The sequence below is a fragment of the Macaca nemestrina genome, chromosome 2, assembly GCF_043159975.1.
Source record: "Macaca nemestrina isolate mMacNem1 chromosome 2, mMacNem.hap1, whole genome shotgun sequence".
Lineage (NCBI taxonomy): Eukaryota > Metazoa > Chordata > Mammalia > Primates > Cercopithecidae > Macaca > Macaca nemestrina.
This window is the reverse complement of record NC_092126.1, coordinates 162,002,107-162,022,420: the sequence shown is the minus strand read 5'-3', so window position 1 is coordinate 162,022,420 and position 20,314 is coordinate 162,002,107. Positions and strand designations below refer to the sequence as shown.

General features: G+C 39.4%; 1 protein-coding gene across 1 annotated transcript in view; it reads right to left on the bottom strand.

Moving 5' to 3' along the window:
* LOC105470299 (IQ motif containing B1) overlaps positions 1–20,314 on the bottom strand; it is a 74,388-nt gene that overhangs the window by 41,774 nt on the left and 12,300 nt on the right. Inside the window, exon 6 of the mRNA XM_011722140.2 lies at positions 1,963–2,056. Coding sequence (XP_011720442.1) covers positions 1,963–2,056 — 94 coding nt within the window. The remainder of the gene's footprint in view (positions 1–1,962; positions 2,057–20,314) is intronic.

Below are 20,314 nucleotides of genomic sequence, written 5' to 3'. Positions count from 1 at the left end.
TACAATAAAGAAGATTTGTTGTTGTTGTTGTTGTTTTTGTTTTTGTTTTTTGAGACGGAGTCTCGCTCTGTCGCCCAGGCTGGAGTGCAGTGGCGCGATCTCGGCTCACTGCAAGCTCCGCCTCCTGGGTTTACGCCATTCTCCTGCCTCAGCCTCCTGAGTAGCTGGGACTACAGGCGCCCGCCACCGCGCCCGGCTAATTTTTTGTATTTTTAGTAGAGACGGGGTTTCACCGTGGTCTCGATCTCCTGACCTTGTGATCCGCCCGCCTCGGCCTCCCAAAGTGCTGGGATTACAGGCGTGAGCCACCGCGCCCGGCCAAAAGTATTCTTTTTTTTTTTTTGAGACGGAGTCTCGCTGTGTCGCCCAGGCTGGAGTGCAGTGGCACGATCTCGGCTCACTGCAAGCTCCGCCTCCTGGGTTCACGCCATTCTCCCGCCTCAGCCTCCGAGTAGCTGGGACTACAGGCGCCTGCCACCATGCCCGGCTAGTTTTTTGTATTTTTAGTAGAGACGGGGTTTCACAATGTTAGCCAGGATGGTCTCGATCTCCTGACCTCGTGATCCACCCACCTCAGCCTCCCAAAGTGCTGGGATTATAGGCTTGAGCCACCGCGCCCGGCTAAAGAAGATTTTAAGATGTAAAATTCATGGCAATTTTACATAGCCATAAATAAGTCATTTCATTTTTATGAATATAGTCAGACAATAGGCATAAATACTAAGGTAAGAATCTATTGCTATCTCTCTCTAAATAGAAAATAACATATCCTAAATCTGAATCTTTTTCTTCTATCAATGAATTTCAGTGAATAAAAACAAATTTTCTGCAAAGACAGAATATAAGGAAATGGAAATGGCACAGATGACTATAATTGGTTGCTCACATCCTTAAAAAATTTAATTTTGTGACATACTGTTTTATATAATAATGAATACATTAACTACAAAAATTTCCTTTTATTGATTTGTAATCTTTAAGCTCTGAGCAGCTAGTTATAACGATTTAGCACTGGATACTTATACAAGTGGCTTAACCTCTTAGAAACTATTTCTTCATCTGTAAAACTAGAAATAGCTCTCATATGAGCTAATGTAAAATATCCTAGAACAGGGAACGTTTCTAACAAATGTCAGTTTCCATTCCATTCCATACTCAATAACTGAGCATAACTACCAAGGTATTAGTTATGCTAACTGAAAGTAGTTGCCTTTGGAAAATGGGAAATGGAATGGGCATGACAGCCAGGGATTGTGTGTATGTTTTAATGATCCTTATAGAACTATTTGACTCTTCAACTTATGTGCATGCAATGATTCTGAGGAGAAAAGCTAAAAGTAAAATTTCAGTTCAAGTATTACTTAAAAAATATTCTTAGAGTGTTACATTTATATTAGATGAAATTTTTCTAGGAAGAGCGCCATGAATGTAACTAAGAATTATTTTTTCAGTCTTAAGAAAACATAAAACTCATACATGTTTAAATCTCTCAATGTAAACAGAAATATCCTATAACTTCCAAGTTCACTAAAAGGTCATTAAATAAAAGTTTACTCTTACTTGGATAGTTAGACTATATGAGTTAAATCATATCCACCCTGAACATAGGGATTTCTCTCACAATACATCTAAAACACTGACTGCAATCTTTTAAACTTAAAAGTGATTTTCAGGAATAAACTGTCCAAATTATCATTTGTCTTCATCTTAGATTTGCTAAACAGAAAAAGCTAAAGTTTTATTTCAACAGTATTCTCCTTAATTTAATATTCACATTGTTGATGTTGGCTATGTAAAACTGGAATATCCATTTTTAAAAATTGTGAGTTTATTTCAACATGGTTTCATTTCAGTGAGGTTATCTGCACAGTTAATGTGGCATTTGTTTTTGGAAAAAAAGATCAAACTGTTAGCAGTTGATTCTACAATAGCTATTAGTTACATTAAAATCTTTTCTCTTACCATTCTGAATAAGTTCAACATGGCCTCCCAAAAGCCAGAAGAGAGAATCAGTCACAATTTGGAAAAAGTGTAGTAATTCATCTTTTTCTTCAGCCTTAACATAAAAGATAAGCCCAGTTTACTTTTCCATAGTTTTTTTTTTTTTAAGGAGACTTCTCTCTGGGGAGTTAGAGTATACAGTTTCTGGATCTAACTTAGCCATTTAGGAGGGACATGATTTTGTTGACGTTAGTTTCTTAATTTGTAAAACTTGTGGTTACAGGATAGTAGTATCTACTAGAAATGGTTGTTATCCAGATAAAATAAAACAATATAAGTAGTGTAAGGGCTACAAGTTGATACACTAGGATTTCTTAATACTTGCTATGCATCAGAATCACCTGTTGAGCTTTTTAAACACATCTATGCACAAGCTTTAGTTCAAATATACTTGAATTTGAAAGGCAGTCTGGATATCTGTACTTGCACAAAGTTAGGTGGGTGATTTGGTTATACAACTCGGATGAAAACAACTGCAATATGCAAATGTAGATGTCAGCATGAGAGACATTATTAATAGTGTATTTCAGTTCCAGTTTCTACTCATAAGTTTAGGAGGACAGAGATCATGTCATTTAGCTCCCCATACAAACTCAGTTTCTAGGACAGTTATGACACATAGTAAATGTTCAATCAACATTTAGTCAACAAATAAATGACAATTTTTTTCTGGCTCTTCCTTTCTGGAAAGTAGGGTGATAAATTATTATAAATTAGAGTGCCACAAGGAGAAATAAGAAGCATAGATTCCATTTACAATTTTGTCATTTATTGGCCATGTAACTTTGGTGGAACGTTGGATAAAGGTCACTAATCTTACCCGTGTCCTGAATGTTTGTACTATAGCACAAAAGTAATGATGAGACCAGCAAAAATATTATGACTGCCATGATTATTCTTTATAATAATGAAAGTATTTTCTTCCTAATATTCTAGCACAGAGCTACATAGGTATTTAGTAAACTGACATGTGCTGACTTGAATATAACAATGGAAAAAAAAAACCCGTAAGAAACGTCACATTAGGGCAAGAATCCTTTTATCCTTTTAGTTCAGGAAACTACCTTTGCCAGAGTTTTACTTAAAGATACATCAAAAAGGGCATGGTAATTCTCATTGTTGTCAATCCCAAAGGATAGTGTTGTACTCTTAGACTTCCTACTTTCCTTAAAATGCACATTAGATAATGTGCAAATTCATGGTTCCTGAGACAAGTTAACACAATTAACCTTTAAATCAAAATTGTCACATACACACATACAAAACCACTTTGTATTTTAGGCCAGAACGTGTATGTCCCACCATGTGATCTACTAACTACATACTATCTAATTAAAACAGAAATCTGATTGAAAAGCTCCGAGGTAAATAGACTAATAAATTAATTCAAGTTTTTGTCACATCTTTTTTATGTCCCTGTTTTAATTTTGCCCTGTGGTTAAGTGGCCCTACTTTTTCTGTAGCCAATTAATTCTTTGATACCATTAAAGAATCCTTTATGTCAATAAAAATACAATAATAAAGGACAGAAAAATATTATGAAAAGTATTAAGGACTCTATAAATGAAAATAATTAACTGAATAAGTATATTTATAATGAAAGCAATATACAAATATATAACATATTAATATATAATTTTAATAATATATAAGGAAAAAGCATTAATGCTCTTAAATAGGAATATTAAATAAAGGTGCTTTGAAGAAAAGATAAAGCTTACATAATGGTCTGAGCTATTAATGGGACAGAAATTATTTTACAAATGAGGAAAATGACATACAGTGAAATCCAGTGATTTGCTACTGAACCTAGAGTTAGTTTGTGGCACAGCCAGCAAAAGAAATCAAATCTAACACAATTCTATAGTTCATGTGGCTTCAACCGACCTGAATTAAACTAAATCTAGCAAATATTTATTTAGTGCTAACGTCCCACAAAATGCCAGTGGAGATTTCAGAAATGGAATTTGTAACCTATTACATGGAACGCATATGCTCTACCACTGAGTTAAATTATCTGCCAGGGGGATCTGGCAAGATGGTTGAAGAGGAACAGCTCTGGTCTGCAGCTCTCAGCAAGACCAATGCAGAAGGCAGTGATTTCTGCATTTCCAACTGAGGTACCCAGTTCATCTCACTGGGACTGGTTAGACAACGGGTGCAGCCCACAGAGGGCAAGCAGAAGCAGAGTGGGGCATTGCCTCACCCAGGAAGTGCAAGGGGCCGGAGACCTCCCTCCCCTAGCCAAGGGAAGCCAGGTGGGACTGTGCTATCCAGCCCAGATACTACGTTTTTCTCATGGTTTTTGCAACCCACAGACCAGGAGATTCCCTATGTGCCTAAACCACCAGGGCCCTGGGTTTCAAGCACAAAACTGGTCAGCTCTTTGGGCAGACACCGAGCTAGTGGCAGGAGTTCCTTTTCATACCTCAGTGGTGGCTCATTCCTCAGCAAGACAAACCTCAGCAGGACAAACCTCAGCAAGACAAACTGTTCACTCCCCTGGAAAGGGGTCTGAAGCCAAGGAGCCAAGTGGTCTTGTTCAGCAGGTCCCACTCCCACGGAGTCCAGCAAGCTAAGAACCACTGGCTTGAAATTCTTGCTCCCAGCACAGCAGTCTGAAGTCGACCAATCTGGGACAATTGAGCTTGGTGGTGGGAAGGGCATCCACCATTACTGAGGCTTGAGTAGGCAGTTTTCCCCTCACAGTGTTAAGGAAGCCACTGGTAAGTTTGGACTGGGTGGAACACAGCTGCCTTGTTGTGGCCAGACTGCCTCTCTAGATTCCTCCTCACTGGGCAAGTCATCCCTGAGACAAAGGCAGCAGCCCAAGTAAGATACTTATATATAAAACTCCCACATCTCCCTAGGACAGAGCACCTGGGGACAGGGGAGGCTGTGGGTGCAGTTTCAGCAGACTTAAATGTTCCTGCCTGCCAGCTCTGAAGAGAGTGGCACATCTCCCAGGACAGTGCTAGAGCTCTGCTAAGGAACAGACTGCCTCCTCAAGTGGGTCCTTGACCCCGTGCCTCCAGACTGGGAGACACCTCCATATAGGAGAGCTCTGGCAGGCATCAGGCAGGTGCTACTCTGAGATGAAGCTTCCAGAGGAAGGAGCTGAGAGTAATATTTGCTGTTCTGCAGCCTCTGCTGCTGATACCCAGATGAACAGGGTCTGGAGTGGACCTCCAGCAAACTCCAGCAGACCTGCAGAAGAGGGACCTGTCTGTTAGAAGGAAAACTAACAAACAGAAAGTAGTAACATTAACATCAACTAAAAGGACACCCACAAAAAATCCCCATCCAAAGGTCATCAGCATCAAAGATCAAAGGTAGATAAATCCATGGAGATGAGGAAAAACCAGCACAAAAAGGCTGAAAATTCCAAAAACCACAACGCCTCTTCTCCACCAAATGATCGAAATTCTTCCCCAGCAAGGGCACGAAACTGGACCAAGAATGAGTTTGATGAATTAACTGAAGTAGGCTTCAGAAGATGGGTAATAACAAACTCCTCTGAGCTAAAGGAGCATGTTCTAACCCAATGTAAGGAAGCTAAGAACCTTGAAAAGAGGTTAGACGAGTTGCTAACTAGAATAACCAGTTTAGAGGAGAACATAAATGACGTGATGGAGTTGAAAAACACAGTACGAGAGCTTCATGAAGCATACCCAAGAATCAATAGCCAAATTGATCAAGCAGAAGGAAGGATATAAGAGATTGAAGATCAACTTAACGAAATAAAGTGTGAAGACAAGATTAGAGAAAGAAGAATGAAAAGAAATGAACAAAGCCTCCAAGAAATATGGAACTATGTGAAAAGACCAAAAGTATGATTGCTTGGTGTACCTGAAGGTGATGGGGAGAATAGAACCAAGTTGGAAAACACTTCAGGGTATTATCCAGGAGAACATCCCCAACCTAGCAAGACAAGCCAACATTCAAATTCAGGAAATACAGAGAATACCACTAAGATACTCCTCAAGAAGAGCAACCCCAACACACATAATTGTCAGATTCTCCAAGGTTGAAATGTAAAAAAAATCTTAGGGGCCGCCAGAGAGAAAGGTCAGGTTATCTACAAAGGGAAGCCCATCAGACTAACAGCGGATCTCTCTGCAGAAATCCTACAAGCCAAAAGAGAGTGGGGGCTAATATTCTACATTCTTAAAGAAAAGAATTTTCAATCCAGAATTTCATATCTAGCCAAACTAAGCTTCATAAGTGAAGGAGAAATAAAATCCTTTATAGACAAGGAAATGCTGACGGATTGTGTCACCACCAGGCCTGCCTTACAAGAGTCCTGAAGGAAGCACTAAACATGGAAATGAAAAACCGGTACCAGCCACTACAAAAGCATACCAAAATAGAAAGCCCAATGACACTATGAAGAAACTGCATCAACTAACGTGCAAAATAACCATCTAGCATCATAATGACAGGATCAAATTCACACATAACAATATTAACCTTAAAGGTAAATGGTCTACATGCCCCAATTAAAAGACACAGACTGGCAAACTGGATAAAGAATCAAGACCCATCTGTGTGCCATATTCAGGAGACCCATCTCACATGATAGGACACACACAGGCTCAAAATAAAGGGATGGAGGAATATTTACCAAGCAAATGGAAAGCCAAAAAAAGCAGGGGTTGCAATCCTAGTCTCTGATAAAACAGACTTTAAACCAACAAAGGTCAAAAAAGACAAAGAAGGGCATTATGCAATGATAAAGGGATCAATGCAACAAAAAGAGCTAACTATCCTAAATATATATGCACCCAATACAGGAGCACCCAGATTCATAAAGCAAGTTCTCAGAGACCTATGAAGAGACTTAGACTCCCACACAATAATAGTGAGAGACTTTTACACCCTACTGTCAGTATTAGACAGATCAATGAGACAAAAAATTAACAAGGATATTCAGGACTTGAACTCATGTCTGGACCAAGCAGACCTAATAGACATCTACAGAACTCTCCACCCCAAATCAATAGAATATATATTCTTGTCAGCATCACATCGCACTTATTCTAAAATCGACCACGTAATTGGAAGTAAAACACTCCTCAGCAAATGCAAAAGAACAGAAATCATAACAGTCTCTGTCCACAGTGCAATCAAATTAGAACTAAGTATTAATAAACTCACTCAAAATCTCACAACTACATGGAAACTGCATGTAGTTTCCTGAATGACCACTGGGTAAATAACAAAAGGCAGAAATAAATAAGTTATTTGAAACCAATGAGAACAAAGATACAACATATCAGAATCTCTGGGACTCAGCTACAGCAGTGTGTAGAGGGAAATTTATAGCACTAAATGCCCACAGGAGAAAGTGGGAAAGATCTAAAATCGACACCCTAACGTCACAATTAAGAGAACTAGAGAAGTAAGAGCAAACAAATTCAAAAGCTAGCAGAAGACAAGAAATAACTAAGATTAGAGCAGAACTGAAGGAGATAGAGACATGAAAAACCCTTCAAAAAATCAATGAATCCAGGAGCTGGTTTTCTGAAAAGATTAACAAAATAGACCACTAGCCAGACTAATAAAAAGGAAAGGCAAGAAGAATCAGATACACACAATAAAAAATGATAAAGGGGACATCACCATTGATCCCACAGAAATACAAACTAACATCAGAGAACACTATAAACACCTCTACACAAATAAACTAGAAAATCTAGAAGAAATGGACAAATTCCTGGACACATACACCCTCCCAAGACTAAATAAGGAAGAAACTGAATCCCTGAATAGATCACTAACAAGTTCTGAAATTGAGGCAGTAATTAATAGCCTATCAACCAAAAAAAGCCCAGGACCAGACGGATTTATAGCCGAATTGTACCAGAGGTACAAAGAGGAGTTGGTACCATTCCTTTTGAAACTATTCCAAACAATAGAAAAAGAGGGACTCCTCCCTAACTCATTTTATGAGAGCAGCATCATCTTGATACCAAAACCTGGCACAGACACAACAAAAAAAGAAAATTTCAGGCCAGTATCTCTCATGAACATCGATGCAAAAATCCTCAATAAAATACTGGTAGACCGAATCCAGTAGCACATCAAAAAACTTATCAGCCACGATTAAGCTGGCTTCATCACTTGATGCAAGAATGGTTTAACACATGTAAATCAATAAAAGTAATCCATTACATAAACAGAACCAATGACAAAAATCACATGATTATCTCAATAGAAGCAAAAAAGGCCTTCGATAAAATTCAACACCCCTTCATGCTAAAAACTCTTAATGAACTAGTTATCGATGGAACATATCTCAAAATAATAATTATTTATGAGAAACCCACAGCCAATATCATACTGAATGGGCAAAAACTGGAAACATTCCCTTTGAAAACAGGCACAAGACAAGGATGCCCTCTCTCTTCACCCGTATTCAACACAGTATTGGAAGTTCTGGCCAGGGCAATCAGGCAAGAGAAAGAAAGTGTATTCGAATAGGAAGAGGGAAAGTCAAATTGTCTCTGCTTGCAGATGACATGACTGTATATTTAGAAAACCCCATCATCTCAGCCCAAAACCTCCTTAAGCTGATAAGCAACTTCAGCAAAGTCTCCAGATACAAAATCAATGTGCAAAAATCACAAGCATTCCTATATACCAATCATAGACAAACACAGAGACAAATCATAAGTAAACTCCCATTCACAATTGCTACAAACAGAATAAAATACCTAGGAATACAACTTACAAGGGACGTGAAAGACCTCTTCAAGGAGAACTACAAAATGCTGCTCAAGGAAATAAGAGAGGAAACAAACAAATGGAAAAAAATTCCATGCTTATGGACAGAAAGAATCAGTATCGTGAAGATGGCCATACTGCCCAAAGTAATTTACAGATTCAATGCTATTTCCATCAAACTACCATTGACTTTCTTCACAGATTTAGAAAAAACTACTTTAAATTTCATACGGAATCAAAAAAAAAAAAAAGAGCCCATATAGCGAAGACAGTCCTAACCAAAAAGAACAAAGCTGGAGGCATCATGCTGCCTGACTTCGAACTATACTACAAGGCTATAATAACCAAAACATCACGGTACTGGTACCAAAACACATATGTAAACCAATGGAACAGAACAGAGGCCTCAGAAATAATACCACACATCTGCAGCCATCTGATCTTTGACAAACCTGACAAAAACAAGAAATGGGGAATGGATTCCCTATTTAATAAACGGTGCTGAGAAAATTGGCTAGCCATAAGTAGAAAGCTGAAACTGGATCCTTTCCTTACTCCTCATACAAAAATTAACTCAAGATGGATTAAAGACTTAAACATAAGACATAAAACCATAAAAACCCTAGAAGAAAACCTAGGTAATACCATTCAGGACATAGGCATGGGCAAAGATTTCATGGCTAAAACACAAAAAGCAATGGCAACAAAAGCCAAAATTGACAAATGGGATCTAATTAAACTAAAGAGCTTCTGCACAGCAAAAGAAACTATTATCAGAGTGAACAGGCAGCCTACAGAATAGGAGAAAATGTTTGCAATCTACCCATCTGATGAAGGTCGAATATCAAGAATCTAAAAGGAACTTAAACAAATTTACAAGAAAAAAAAATCAAAAAGTGGGTGAAGGATATGAATAGACACTACTCAAAAGAAGACATTTATGAGGCCAACAAACATATGAGAAAAAGCTCATCATCACTGGTCATTACAGAAATGCAAATCAAAACCACAATGAGATACCATCTCACTCCAGTTAGAGTGGCAATCATTAAAAAGTCAGGAAACAACAGATGCTGGAGAGGATGCAGAGAAATAGGAATGCTTTTACACTGTTGGTGGGAATGTAAGTTCAACCATTGTGGAAGACAGTGTGGCAATTCCTTAAGGATCTAGAATCAGAAATACCATTTGACCCAGCAATTCCATTACTGGGTATATACCCAAAGGATTATAAATCATTCTACTATAAAGACACATGCACACGTATGTTTATTGCAGCACTATTTACAATAGCAAAGTCTTGGAACCAACCCAAATGCCCATCAATGATAGCTTGGACAAACAAATGTGGCATATATACATCATGGAATACTATGCAGCCATAAAAAAGAATGAGTTCATGTCCTTTGCAGGGACATGGATGAAGCTGGAAACCATCATTCTCAGCAAACTAACACAGGAACAGAAAACCAAACACTGCATGTTCTCACTCTTAAGTGGGAGTTGAACAATGAGAACACATGGACACAGGGAGGGGAACATCACATATTGGGGTCTGTCGGGGGTGGGGAGCAAGGGGAGGGATAGCATTAGGACAAATACCTAATGCATGCAGGGCTTAAAACCTAGATGATGAGTTGATGGGTGCAGCAAACCACCATGGCACATGTATACCCATGTAACAAACCTGGGCATCCAGCACATATATCCCGTAACTTAAAGTATAATAAAAAAAAAAAAAGAAAAGAAAAAAAATTCTCTACCAACAGTATTTCTTATACTCAAACCAGCTTGGTGTCTGTACTATTATACCTCTCATTTGATTTCATTCTTCTAATTAAAAAAAAAAGTTCTTAAACTAAAAATACATCTATTTTAGGCTTTCTATTAGGAATGGCTAAGACTTTTTCTACTCTATTAGCCTGGGAATACCTTAAATGTAAGACTGTGTCTATTCTTTATATACCCAAAGCACCTTAAATAGAACTTAATATATCATGGTGATCATTATGGACTGTTTGTGTCCCCGAAAACTCGTATGTTTAAACCCTAACCTCTAATGTGATGGTAGGGACTTTTGAGGTTTGGACTGGGTCATGAGGGTGGTGTCTTCATGATGGGATTAGTGCCCTTATAAGAAAGAAAGAAGGAAATGACAAGAAAGAGACAAGAGAGCTGCCTCTCCCTCGCCACACAAACACAAAGAGGAGGTCATGTGAACACACAAGAGAGTCGCTGTCTGCAAGCCAGGAAGTGGGCCCCATGAGGAAGTGAATCTGTTGGCTTCTTGATCTTGGACTTCTTAGTCTCCAGAACGATAGAAATAAATGTCTTTAAGTCACCGAGTCTACAGTATTTTGTTACAGCAGCCTGAACAGAGTAAGTCGAGTGACTGAGTTATTACTATCTCTGTCCATAATTGACAAAAGTTGTGAATCTGTTCAAACTTTGATATAGTAGTAGGCCCAAATGCACATATAGTTAAGAACTCTTCTAAGGTAAAGGGGTTTCAGCCTTGTAGACTTATCACTTCTTATAAATTCTAAGATGAACCTCTGCTGTCATTATACTTAAGAAAATTGCTAGCACACATGAGGTAAAAAGTTTTCATATTAATATAATGTATTCATTAATGCCAAGTTCCACTCTCCTCATTAGTTATTTTTGGATTCCCACTTGCGGGTACCTGGTGAGGAAATATCATTTTTAAAAAATCAACTGACAGAGAGCTTGGAGCAAAATAATCCTACTACATTCCCTATGTAGAGCTAAGAAAAGCAGTGTCTCATATTACACCTTTTATATTCTTACAATTTTTTTCTTAATATTTCATTTGACCCTCTTTTTTTCCAAAGTCATAGTGAGTCAAGACGCTTATCCCTTAGTTCTTCTAGCTTACTGCAATTATTTAAAATAGTCTATTCTTTCGCTCTCTCCAGCATACTTTTATGTCTCCACAAAAACAAAAAAAAAAACAAAAAAAAAAACCTGGGGCAGTGGCGCCCAAGATGGCCAAATAGGAACAGCTCCAGCCTCCAGCTCCCAGCGTGAGCGACATAGAAGACAGGTGATTTCTGCATTTTCAACTGAAGTACCGGGTTCATCTCACTGGGGTGTGTTGGGCAGTTGATGCTGCTCTGCAGGTGCAGCCTGACCAGCGAGAGCTGAAGCAGGTGAGGCTCAAGGGGGAAGAGAATTCCTTTTCCTAGCCAAGGGAAATTGAGACACACAACACCTGGAAAATCGGGTAACTCCCACCCTAATACTGCGCTTTACCAAGGGTCTTAGCAAATGGCACATCAGGAGATTATATCCCACACCTGGCCCGGAGGGTCCCATGCCCACGGAGCCTCCCTCATTGCTAGCACAGGAGTCGGAGATCTAACTGCAAGGCGGCAGCGAGGCTGAGGGAGGGGCGCCTGCCATTGCAGAGGCTTAAGTAGATAAACAAAGCTGCCAGGAAGCTCGAATTGCGTGGAGCCCACTGCAGCTCAAGGAGGCCTGCCTGTCTCTGTGGACTCCACCTCTGGGGACAGGGCATAGCTAAACAAAAAGCAGAAGAAACCTCTGCAGATGTAAAAGTCCCTGTCTGACAGCTTTGAAGAGAGCAGTGGTTCTCCCAGCACGGAGGTTGAGATCTGAGAATGGACAGACTGCCTGCTCAAGTGGGTTCCTGACCCCTGAGTAGCCTAACTGGGAGACATCCCCAACTAGGTGCAGACCGACACATCACACCTCACATGGCTGGGTCCACCATGAGACGAAGCTTCCAGAGCAAGAATCAGACAGCAACACTTGCTGTGCAGCAATATTCTATCTTCTGCAGCCTCCGCTGCTGACACCCAGGCAAACAGGGTCTGGAGTGGACCTCAAGCAAACTCCAACAGACCTGCAGCTGAGGGTACTGATTGTTAGAAGGAAAACTAACAAACAGAAAGGACACCCACACCAAAACCCCATCAGTATGTCACCATCATCAAAGACCAGAGGCAGATAAAACCACAAAGATGGGGAAAAAGCAGTGCAGAAAAGCTGGAAATTCAAAAAATCAGAGCGCATCTCCCCCTCCAAGGGAATGCAGTCATCGCCAGCAATGGAACAAAGATGGACAGAGAATGACTTTGATGAGTTGAGAGAAGAAGGCTTCAGTCGATCAAACTTCTCAGAGCTAAAGGAGGAACTATGTAACCAGTGCAGAGAAACTAAAAACCTTGAAAAAAGAATGGAAGAATGGATAACTAGAATAATCAATGCAGAGGAGACCTTAAAAGAACTGATAGAGATGAAAACCATGACATGAGAAATATGTGACAAATGCACAAGCTTCAGTAACTGACTTGATCAACTGGAAGAAAGATTATCAGTGACTGAAGATCAAATGAATGAAATGAAGTGAGAAGAGAAATGTAGAGAAAAAAGAGTAAAAAGAAATGAACAAAGCCTCCAAGAAATGTGGGATTATGTGAAAAGACCAAATCTACATCTGATTGGTGTGCCTGAAAGTGACGGGGAAAATGGAACCAAGTTGGAAAACACTCTGCAGGATAACATCCAGGAGAACTTCCCCAAACTAGTAACGCAGGCCAACATTCAAATTCAGGAAATACAGAGAACGCCACAAAGATACTCCTCGAGAAGAGCAACTCCAAGACACATAATTGTCAGATTCACCAAAGTTGAAAGGAAGGAAAAAATGTTAAGGGCAGCCAGAGAAAAAGGTCAGGTTACCCACAAAGTGAAGCCCATCAGACTAACAGCAGATCTCTTGGCAGAAACTTTACAAGCCAGAAGAGAGTGGGGGCCAATATTCAACACTCTTAAAGAAAAGAATTTTCAACCCAGAATTTCATATCCAGCCAAACTAAGTTTCAGAAGTGAAGGAGAAATAAAATCCTTTACAGACAAGCAAATGCTTAGAGATTTTGTCACTACCAGGCCTGCCCTACAAGAGATCCTGAAGGAAGCACTAAACATGGAAAGGAACAACCGGTACCAGCCATTGCAAAAACATATCAAAATATAAAGTCCATCGATTCTAGGAAGAAACTGCATCAACTAATGAGCAAAATAACCAGCTAATATCATAATGACAGGATCAAGTTCACACATAACAATATTAACCTTAAATATAAATGGACTAAATGGTCCAATTAAAAGACACAGACTGGCAAATTGGAAAAGAGTCAAGACCCATCAGTTTGCTGTATTCAGGAGACCCATCTCACATGCAGAGACACACATAGGCTCAAAATAAAGAGATGGAGGAAGATCTACCAAGCAAATGGAAAACAAAAAAAAGCAAGGGTTGCAATCCTAGTCTCTGATAAAACAGACTTTAAACCATCAAAAATCAAAAGAGACAAAGAAGGCCATTACATAATGGTAACGGAATCAATTCATCAGGAAGAGCTAACTAAACTAAATATATATGCACCCAATACAGGAGCACCCAGATTCATAAAGCAAGTCCTTAGAGACTTACAAAGAGACTCAGACTGTCATACAATAATATTGGGAGACTTTAACACCCCACTGTCAACATTAGACAGATCAATGACACAGAAAGTTAACAACGATATCCAGGAATGGAACTCAACTCTGCACCAAGCAGACCTAATAGACGTCTACAGAACTCTCCACCTCAAATCAACAGACTATACATTCTTCTCAGCACCACATCACACTTATTCCAAAATTGACCACATAGTTGGAAGTAAAGCAATCCTCAGCAAATGTACAAGAACAGAAATTATCACAAACTGTCTCTCAGACCACAGTGCAATCAAACTAGAACTCAGGACTAAGAAACTCAATCAAAACCACTCAACTACATGGAAACTGAACAACCTGCTCCTGAATGACTACTGGGTACATAACGAAATGAAGGCAGAAATAAAGATGCTCTTTGAAACCAATGAGAACAAAGAGACAACATACCAGAATCTCTGGGACACATTTAAAGCAGTGTGTGGAGGGAAATTTATAGCACTAAATGCCCCCAAAAGAAAACAGGAAAGATCTAAAATTGACACCCTAACATCACAATTAAAAGAACTAGAGAAGCAAGAGCAAACACATTCAAAAGCTACCAGAAGGCAAGAAATAACTAAGATCAGAGCAGAACTGAAGGAGATAGAGACACAAAAACCCTCCAAAAAATCAATGAATCCAGGAGCTGGTTTTTTGAAAAGATCAACAAAATTGATAGACCACTAGCAAGACTAATAAAGAAGGAAGAGAGAAGAATCAAATAGACGCAATAAAAAATGATAAAGGAGATATCACCACGGACCCCACAGAAATACAAATTACCATCAGAGAATACTATAAACACCTCTATGCAAATAAACTAGAAAACCTAGAAGAAACAGATAATTTCCTGGACACTTACACTCTCCCAAGACTAAACCAGGAAGAAGTTGAATCCCTGAATAGACCAACAGCAGGCTCTGAAATTGAGGCAATAATTAATAGCCTACCAACCAAAAAAAGTCCAGGATCAGATGGATTCACAGCTGAATTCTACCAGAGGTACAAGGAGGAGCTGGTACCATTCCTTCTAAAAGTATTCCAATCAATAGAAAAAGAGGGAATCCTCCCTAACTCATTTTATGAGGCCAACATCATCCTGATACCAAACCCTGACAGAGACATGACAAAAAAAAGAGAATTTTAGACCAATATCCCTGATGAACATCAATGCAAAAATCCTCAATAAAATACTGGAAAACAGAATCCAGCAGCACATCAAAAAGCTTATCCACCATGATCAAGTGGGCTCCATCCCTGGGATGCAAGGCTGGTTCAACATACACAAATCAATAAACGTAATCCAGCATATAAACAGAACCAAAGACAAAAACCACATGATTATTTCAATAGATGCAGAAAAAGCCTTTGACAAAGTTCAACAGCCCTTCATGCTAAAAACTCTCAATAAATTCGGTATTGATGGAACATATCTCAAAATAACAAGAGCTATTTATGACAAACCCACAGCCAATATCATACTGAATGGGCAAAAACTGGAAACATTCCCTTTGAAAACTGGCACAAGACAGGGATGCTTTCTCTCACCACTCCTATTCAACACAGTGTTGGAAGTTCTGGCTAGGGCAATCAGGCAAGAGAAAGAAATAAAGGGTATTCAGTTAGGAAAGGAAGAAGTCAATTGTCCCTGTTTGCCAATGACATGATTGTATATTTCGAAAACCCCATTGTCTCAGCCCCAAATCTCCTTAAGCTGATAAGCAACTTCAGCAAAGTCTCAGGATACAAAATCAATGTGCAAAAATCACAAGCATTCTTATACACCAGTAACAGACAAACAGAGAGCCTAATCATGAATGAACATCCATTCACAATTGCTTCAAAGGGAATAAAATACCTAGGAATCCAACTTACAAGGGATGTAAAGGACCTCTTCAAGGAGAACTACAAACCACTGCTTAGTGAAATAAAAGAGGACACAAACAAATGGAAGAACATACCATGGTCATGGATAGGAAGAATCAATATTGTGAAAATGGCCATACTGCCCAAGGTAATTTATAGATTCAATGCCATCCCTATCAAGCTACCAATGACTTTCTTCACAGAATTGGAAAAAACTGCTTTAAAGTTCATATGGAACCAAACAAGAGCCCGCATTGCCAAGACAATCCTAAGCCAAAAGAACAAAGCTGGAGGCATCATGCTACCTGACTTCAAACTATACTACAAGGCTACAGTAACCAAAACAGCATGGTACTGGTACCAAAACAGACATATAGACCAATGGAACAGAACAGAGGCCTCAGAAATAATACCACACATCTGCAGCCATCTGATCTTTGACAAACCTGACAAAAACAAGAAATGGGGAAAGGATTCCCTATTTAATAAATGGTGCTGGGAAAATTGGCTAGTCATAAGTAGAAAGCTGAAACTGGATCCTTTCCTTACTCCTTATACGAAAATTAATTCAAGATGGATTAGAGACTTAAATGTTAGACCTAAAACCATGAAAGCCCTAGAAGAAAACCTAGGTAATACCATTGAGGACATAGGCATGGGCAAGGACTTCATGTCTAAAATACCAAAAGCAATGGCAACAAAAGCCAAAATTGACAAATGGGATCTAATTAAACTAAAGAGCTTCTGCACAGCAAAAGAAACTACCACCAGTGTGAACAGGCAACCTACAGAATGGGAAAAAATTTTTGCAATCTACTCATCTGACAAAGGGCTAATATCCAGAACCTACAAAAAACTCAAACAAATTTACAAGAAAAAAACAAACAACCCCATCAAAAAGTGGGCAAAGGATATGAACAGACACTTCTCAAAAGAAGACCTTCATACAGCCAACAGACACATGAAAAAATGCTCATCATCACTGGCCATTAGAGAAATGCAAATCAAAACCACAATGAGATACCATCTTACACCAGTTAGAATAGCAATCATTAAAAAATCAGGAAACAACAGGTGCTGGAGAGGATGTGGAGAAATAGGAACACTTTTGCACTGTTGGTGGGACTCTAAACTAGTTCAACCATTGTGGAAAACAGTGTGGCGATTCCTCCAGGATCTAGAACTAGAAATACCGTTTCACCCAGCCATCCCATTAGTGGGTATATACCCAAAGGATTATAAATCATGCTGCTATAAAGACACATGCACACTTATGTTTATTGTGGCACTATTCACAATAGCAAAGACTTGGAATCAACCCAAATGTCCATCAGTGACAGACTGGATTAAGAAAATGTGGCACATATACACCATGGAATACTATACAGTCATAAAAAGGATGAGTTTGTGTCCTTTGTAGGGACATGGATGCAGCTGGAAACCATCTTCTCAGCAAACTATTGCAAGAACGGAAAACCAAACACTGCATGTTCTCACTGATAGGTGGGAATTGAACAATGAGATCACTTGGATACAGGAAGGGGAACATCACACACCAGGGCCTATTGTGGTGAAGGGACAGGGGGGAGGGATAGCATTAGGAGATACACCTAATGTAAATGACGAGTTAATGGGTACAGTACACCAACATGGCACATATATACATATGTAACAAACCTGCACGTTGTGCACATGTACCCTAGAACTTAAAGTATAATAATTTTTAAAAAATTAAAAAAAAAAAAAGAAAACGTGGTACCAATATACCATGGAATGCTATGCAGCCATTAAAAAGAACAGGATCATGTCTTTTGCAGGAACTTGGATGCAGTTGGAGGCTATTATCCTCAGCAAATTAACACAGGAACAGCAAAACAAATACTGCATGTTATCACTTTTAAGTGAGAGCTGAATGATAAGAACTTACGAACACAAAGAAGGAAACAACAGACACTGGGGTCTACTTTAGCGGGGAGGGTGAAAGGAAGGAGAGGAACAGAAAAGATAACTATTGGGTACTGGGTTTAATACATGGGTAATGAAATAATACGTGCAACAAACTCCCACAACATGCGTTTACCTATGTAACAAACCTTCACATGTACCCCCAAACCTAAAATAAAAGTTAAAAAAATGAAAAAAAAAAGTTAATGAAAATTAAAAAAACAAAGAACTCAAAACTGAGAATATTTTTAAAAATAGAATAAAATGTAATAGTCAAAAAAAGTGTCTTCACTGTTGTAGAATCAAGTTCAAACTCTTTTTCTGTTTTTTCCTTTTTTTTTTTTTTAAGAGAGAAGATCTTGCTCTGTTGCCAAAGCTGGGGTGCAGTGACATGACTATAGCTCACTGCAGCCATGAGCTTCTGGGCTCAAGCAATCCTCCTGCCCTAGGCTCCTGAGTAGCTAGGAAGACAGGTATGTGCCACCACACTTGGCTAGGTCCTTCTGTGTTGCCCAGGTTGGTCTTGAACTCCTGGGGTCAAGTGATCCTGTAATCTCAGCCTCCCAAAGTGCTGGGATTATACAGGCGTGAGCCACCGCATCTGGCTTTCAATCTTTCTGAATGAGAACACTCTAACTCTAGTAGGTATCTGCTCTGGGACTCAAAGATGCCATACTTATTCCTCTTTTCTGGTCTTGTCCATTTCCCTTGCCTGTAACGCCCTCATATTTCCAAATCTCACCCATGCTTTAGAGATAGAGAGACCAGGTACCATAGGCCCCACAAAGCTTTTTCGAATCACTCTTGTTCACATTGGTTGTCCCCTGCTCTTCTTCTTTATAGAACTTACTTTCCTGTTAGTTATGGGCCAGAAAATATTTTAGGCATTACAGTCTCTAGAAACTACTGAACTCTAGGGCTATAGTGAAAGTAGTCATGGATAATATAAACAAATAGGTATAGCTGTGTTCTAATACAATTTAATTTAAAAAAATAAGCTGGATTTAGCCAACAGGCCATAGTTTGTTGACCCATGCTTTGCTGACCAAATGTATAAACTCGGGAAAAAATATAAAAAGCAATTGTTTGAAGGTTTTAGATAGCAAGCAAAGGCACACAGACATGACCCTGAAATAAAATGCACTGACTGAAATCAAAATTTATCTTGTGTGCTTGTCAAACACTATTCTGGGTGTTTCTGTAAGGGTATTTTTAGATGAGTTTAACATTTATTTATTTATTTTATTTATTTATTATTATTTTTTTTTTGAGACAGTCTCGCTCTGTCACCTAGGCTGGAGTGCAGTGGCCGGATCTCAGCTCACTACAAGCTCTGCCTCCCAGGTTTATGCCATTCTCCTGCCTCAGCCTCCCAAATAGCTGGGACTACAGGCGCCCGCCACCTTGCCCGGCTAGTTTTTTGTATTTTTAGTAGAGACGGGGTTTCACCGTGTTAGCCAGGCTGGTCTCGATCTCCTGACCTCGTGATCCGCCCGTCTCGGCCTCCCAAAGTGCTGGGATTACAGGCTTGAGCCACCGTGCCCGGCCGAGTTTAACATTTAAATTTTTAGTCTGAGTAAAGCAGATTGCTTTCCTTAATGTGGGTGGGCCTCATACAATCAGTTGAAGGCTTGAGTAGAACAAAAGATTGAACCTCTCCTACATAAAGGGAAATTCCTCTTGCCTGACTGCCTTTGAGTTGGGACATCATTTTTTCCTGACTTTAGAGTCAAACTGAAACACTGTTTCTTCATGGATCTTGAGCCTGCTGGCATTTGGATTGGCACTACGCTATCAGTTCTCCAGATTCTAAGGCCTTTAAACTCAGACTAGGTCATCAACTCTCCTGGGTCTCCAGCTTACCAAACTGCAAATCTCAGGACTTGTTAGCCTCCACAATTGCCAATTCCTTATAATCAAGCACTTTCTCTTTCTTTCTCTCTCTCCATATATCTTCTATTGGTTCTGTTTTTCTGGAGAAACCCGACTAATATGCCTGGCTTTTCCCAGTGTGTGTTTATTAACACAGTGAAAAGAGTTCAAATAAGAAGTTGCAGCAATTACCAGCAATTTCATCATTTGCCTAGTGCTGGGTATACAGAGTTTGGAGTCTAGGTTCTTCCAGGTCAGATGGTCTGGGTTAACAAGGTGGGCTTTCCATTTAAACCACAGAAGGATCCCACCTTAGGTCTAAGGACTGTGAACCAGGACTAAGGGCAATACTCTAACAGCAAAACTGAAATAAACC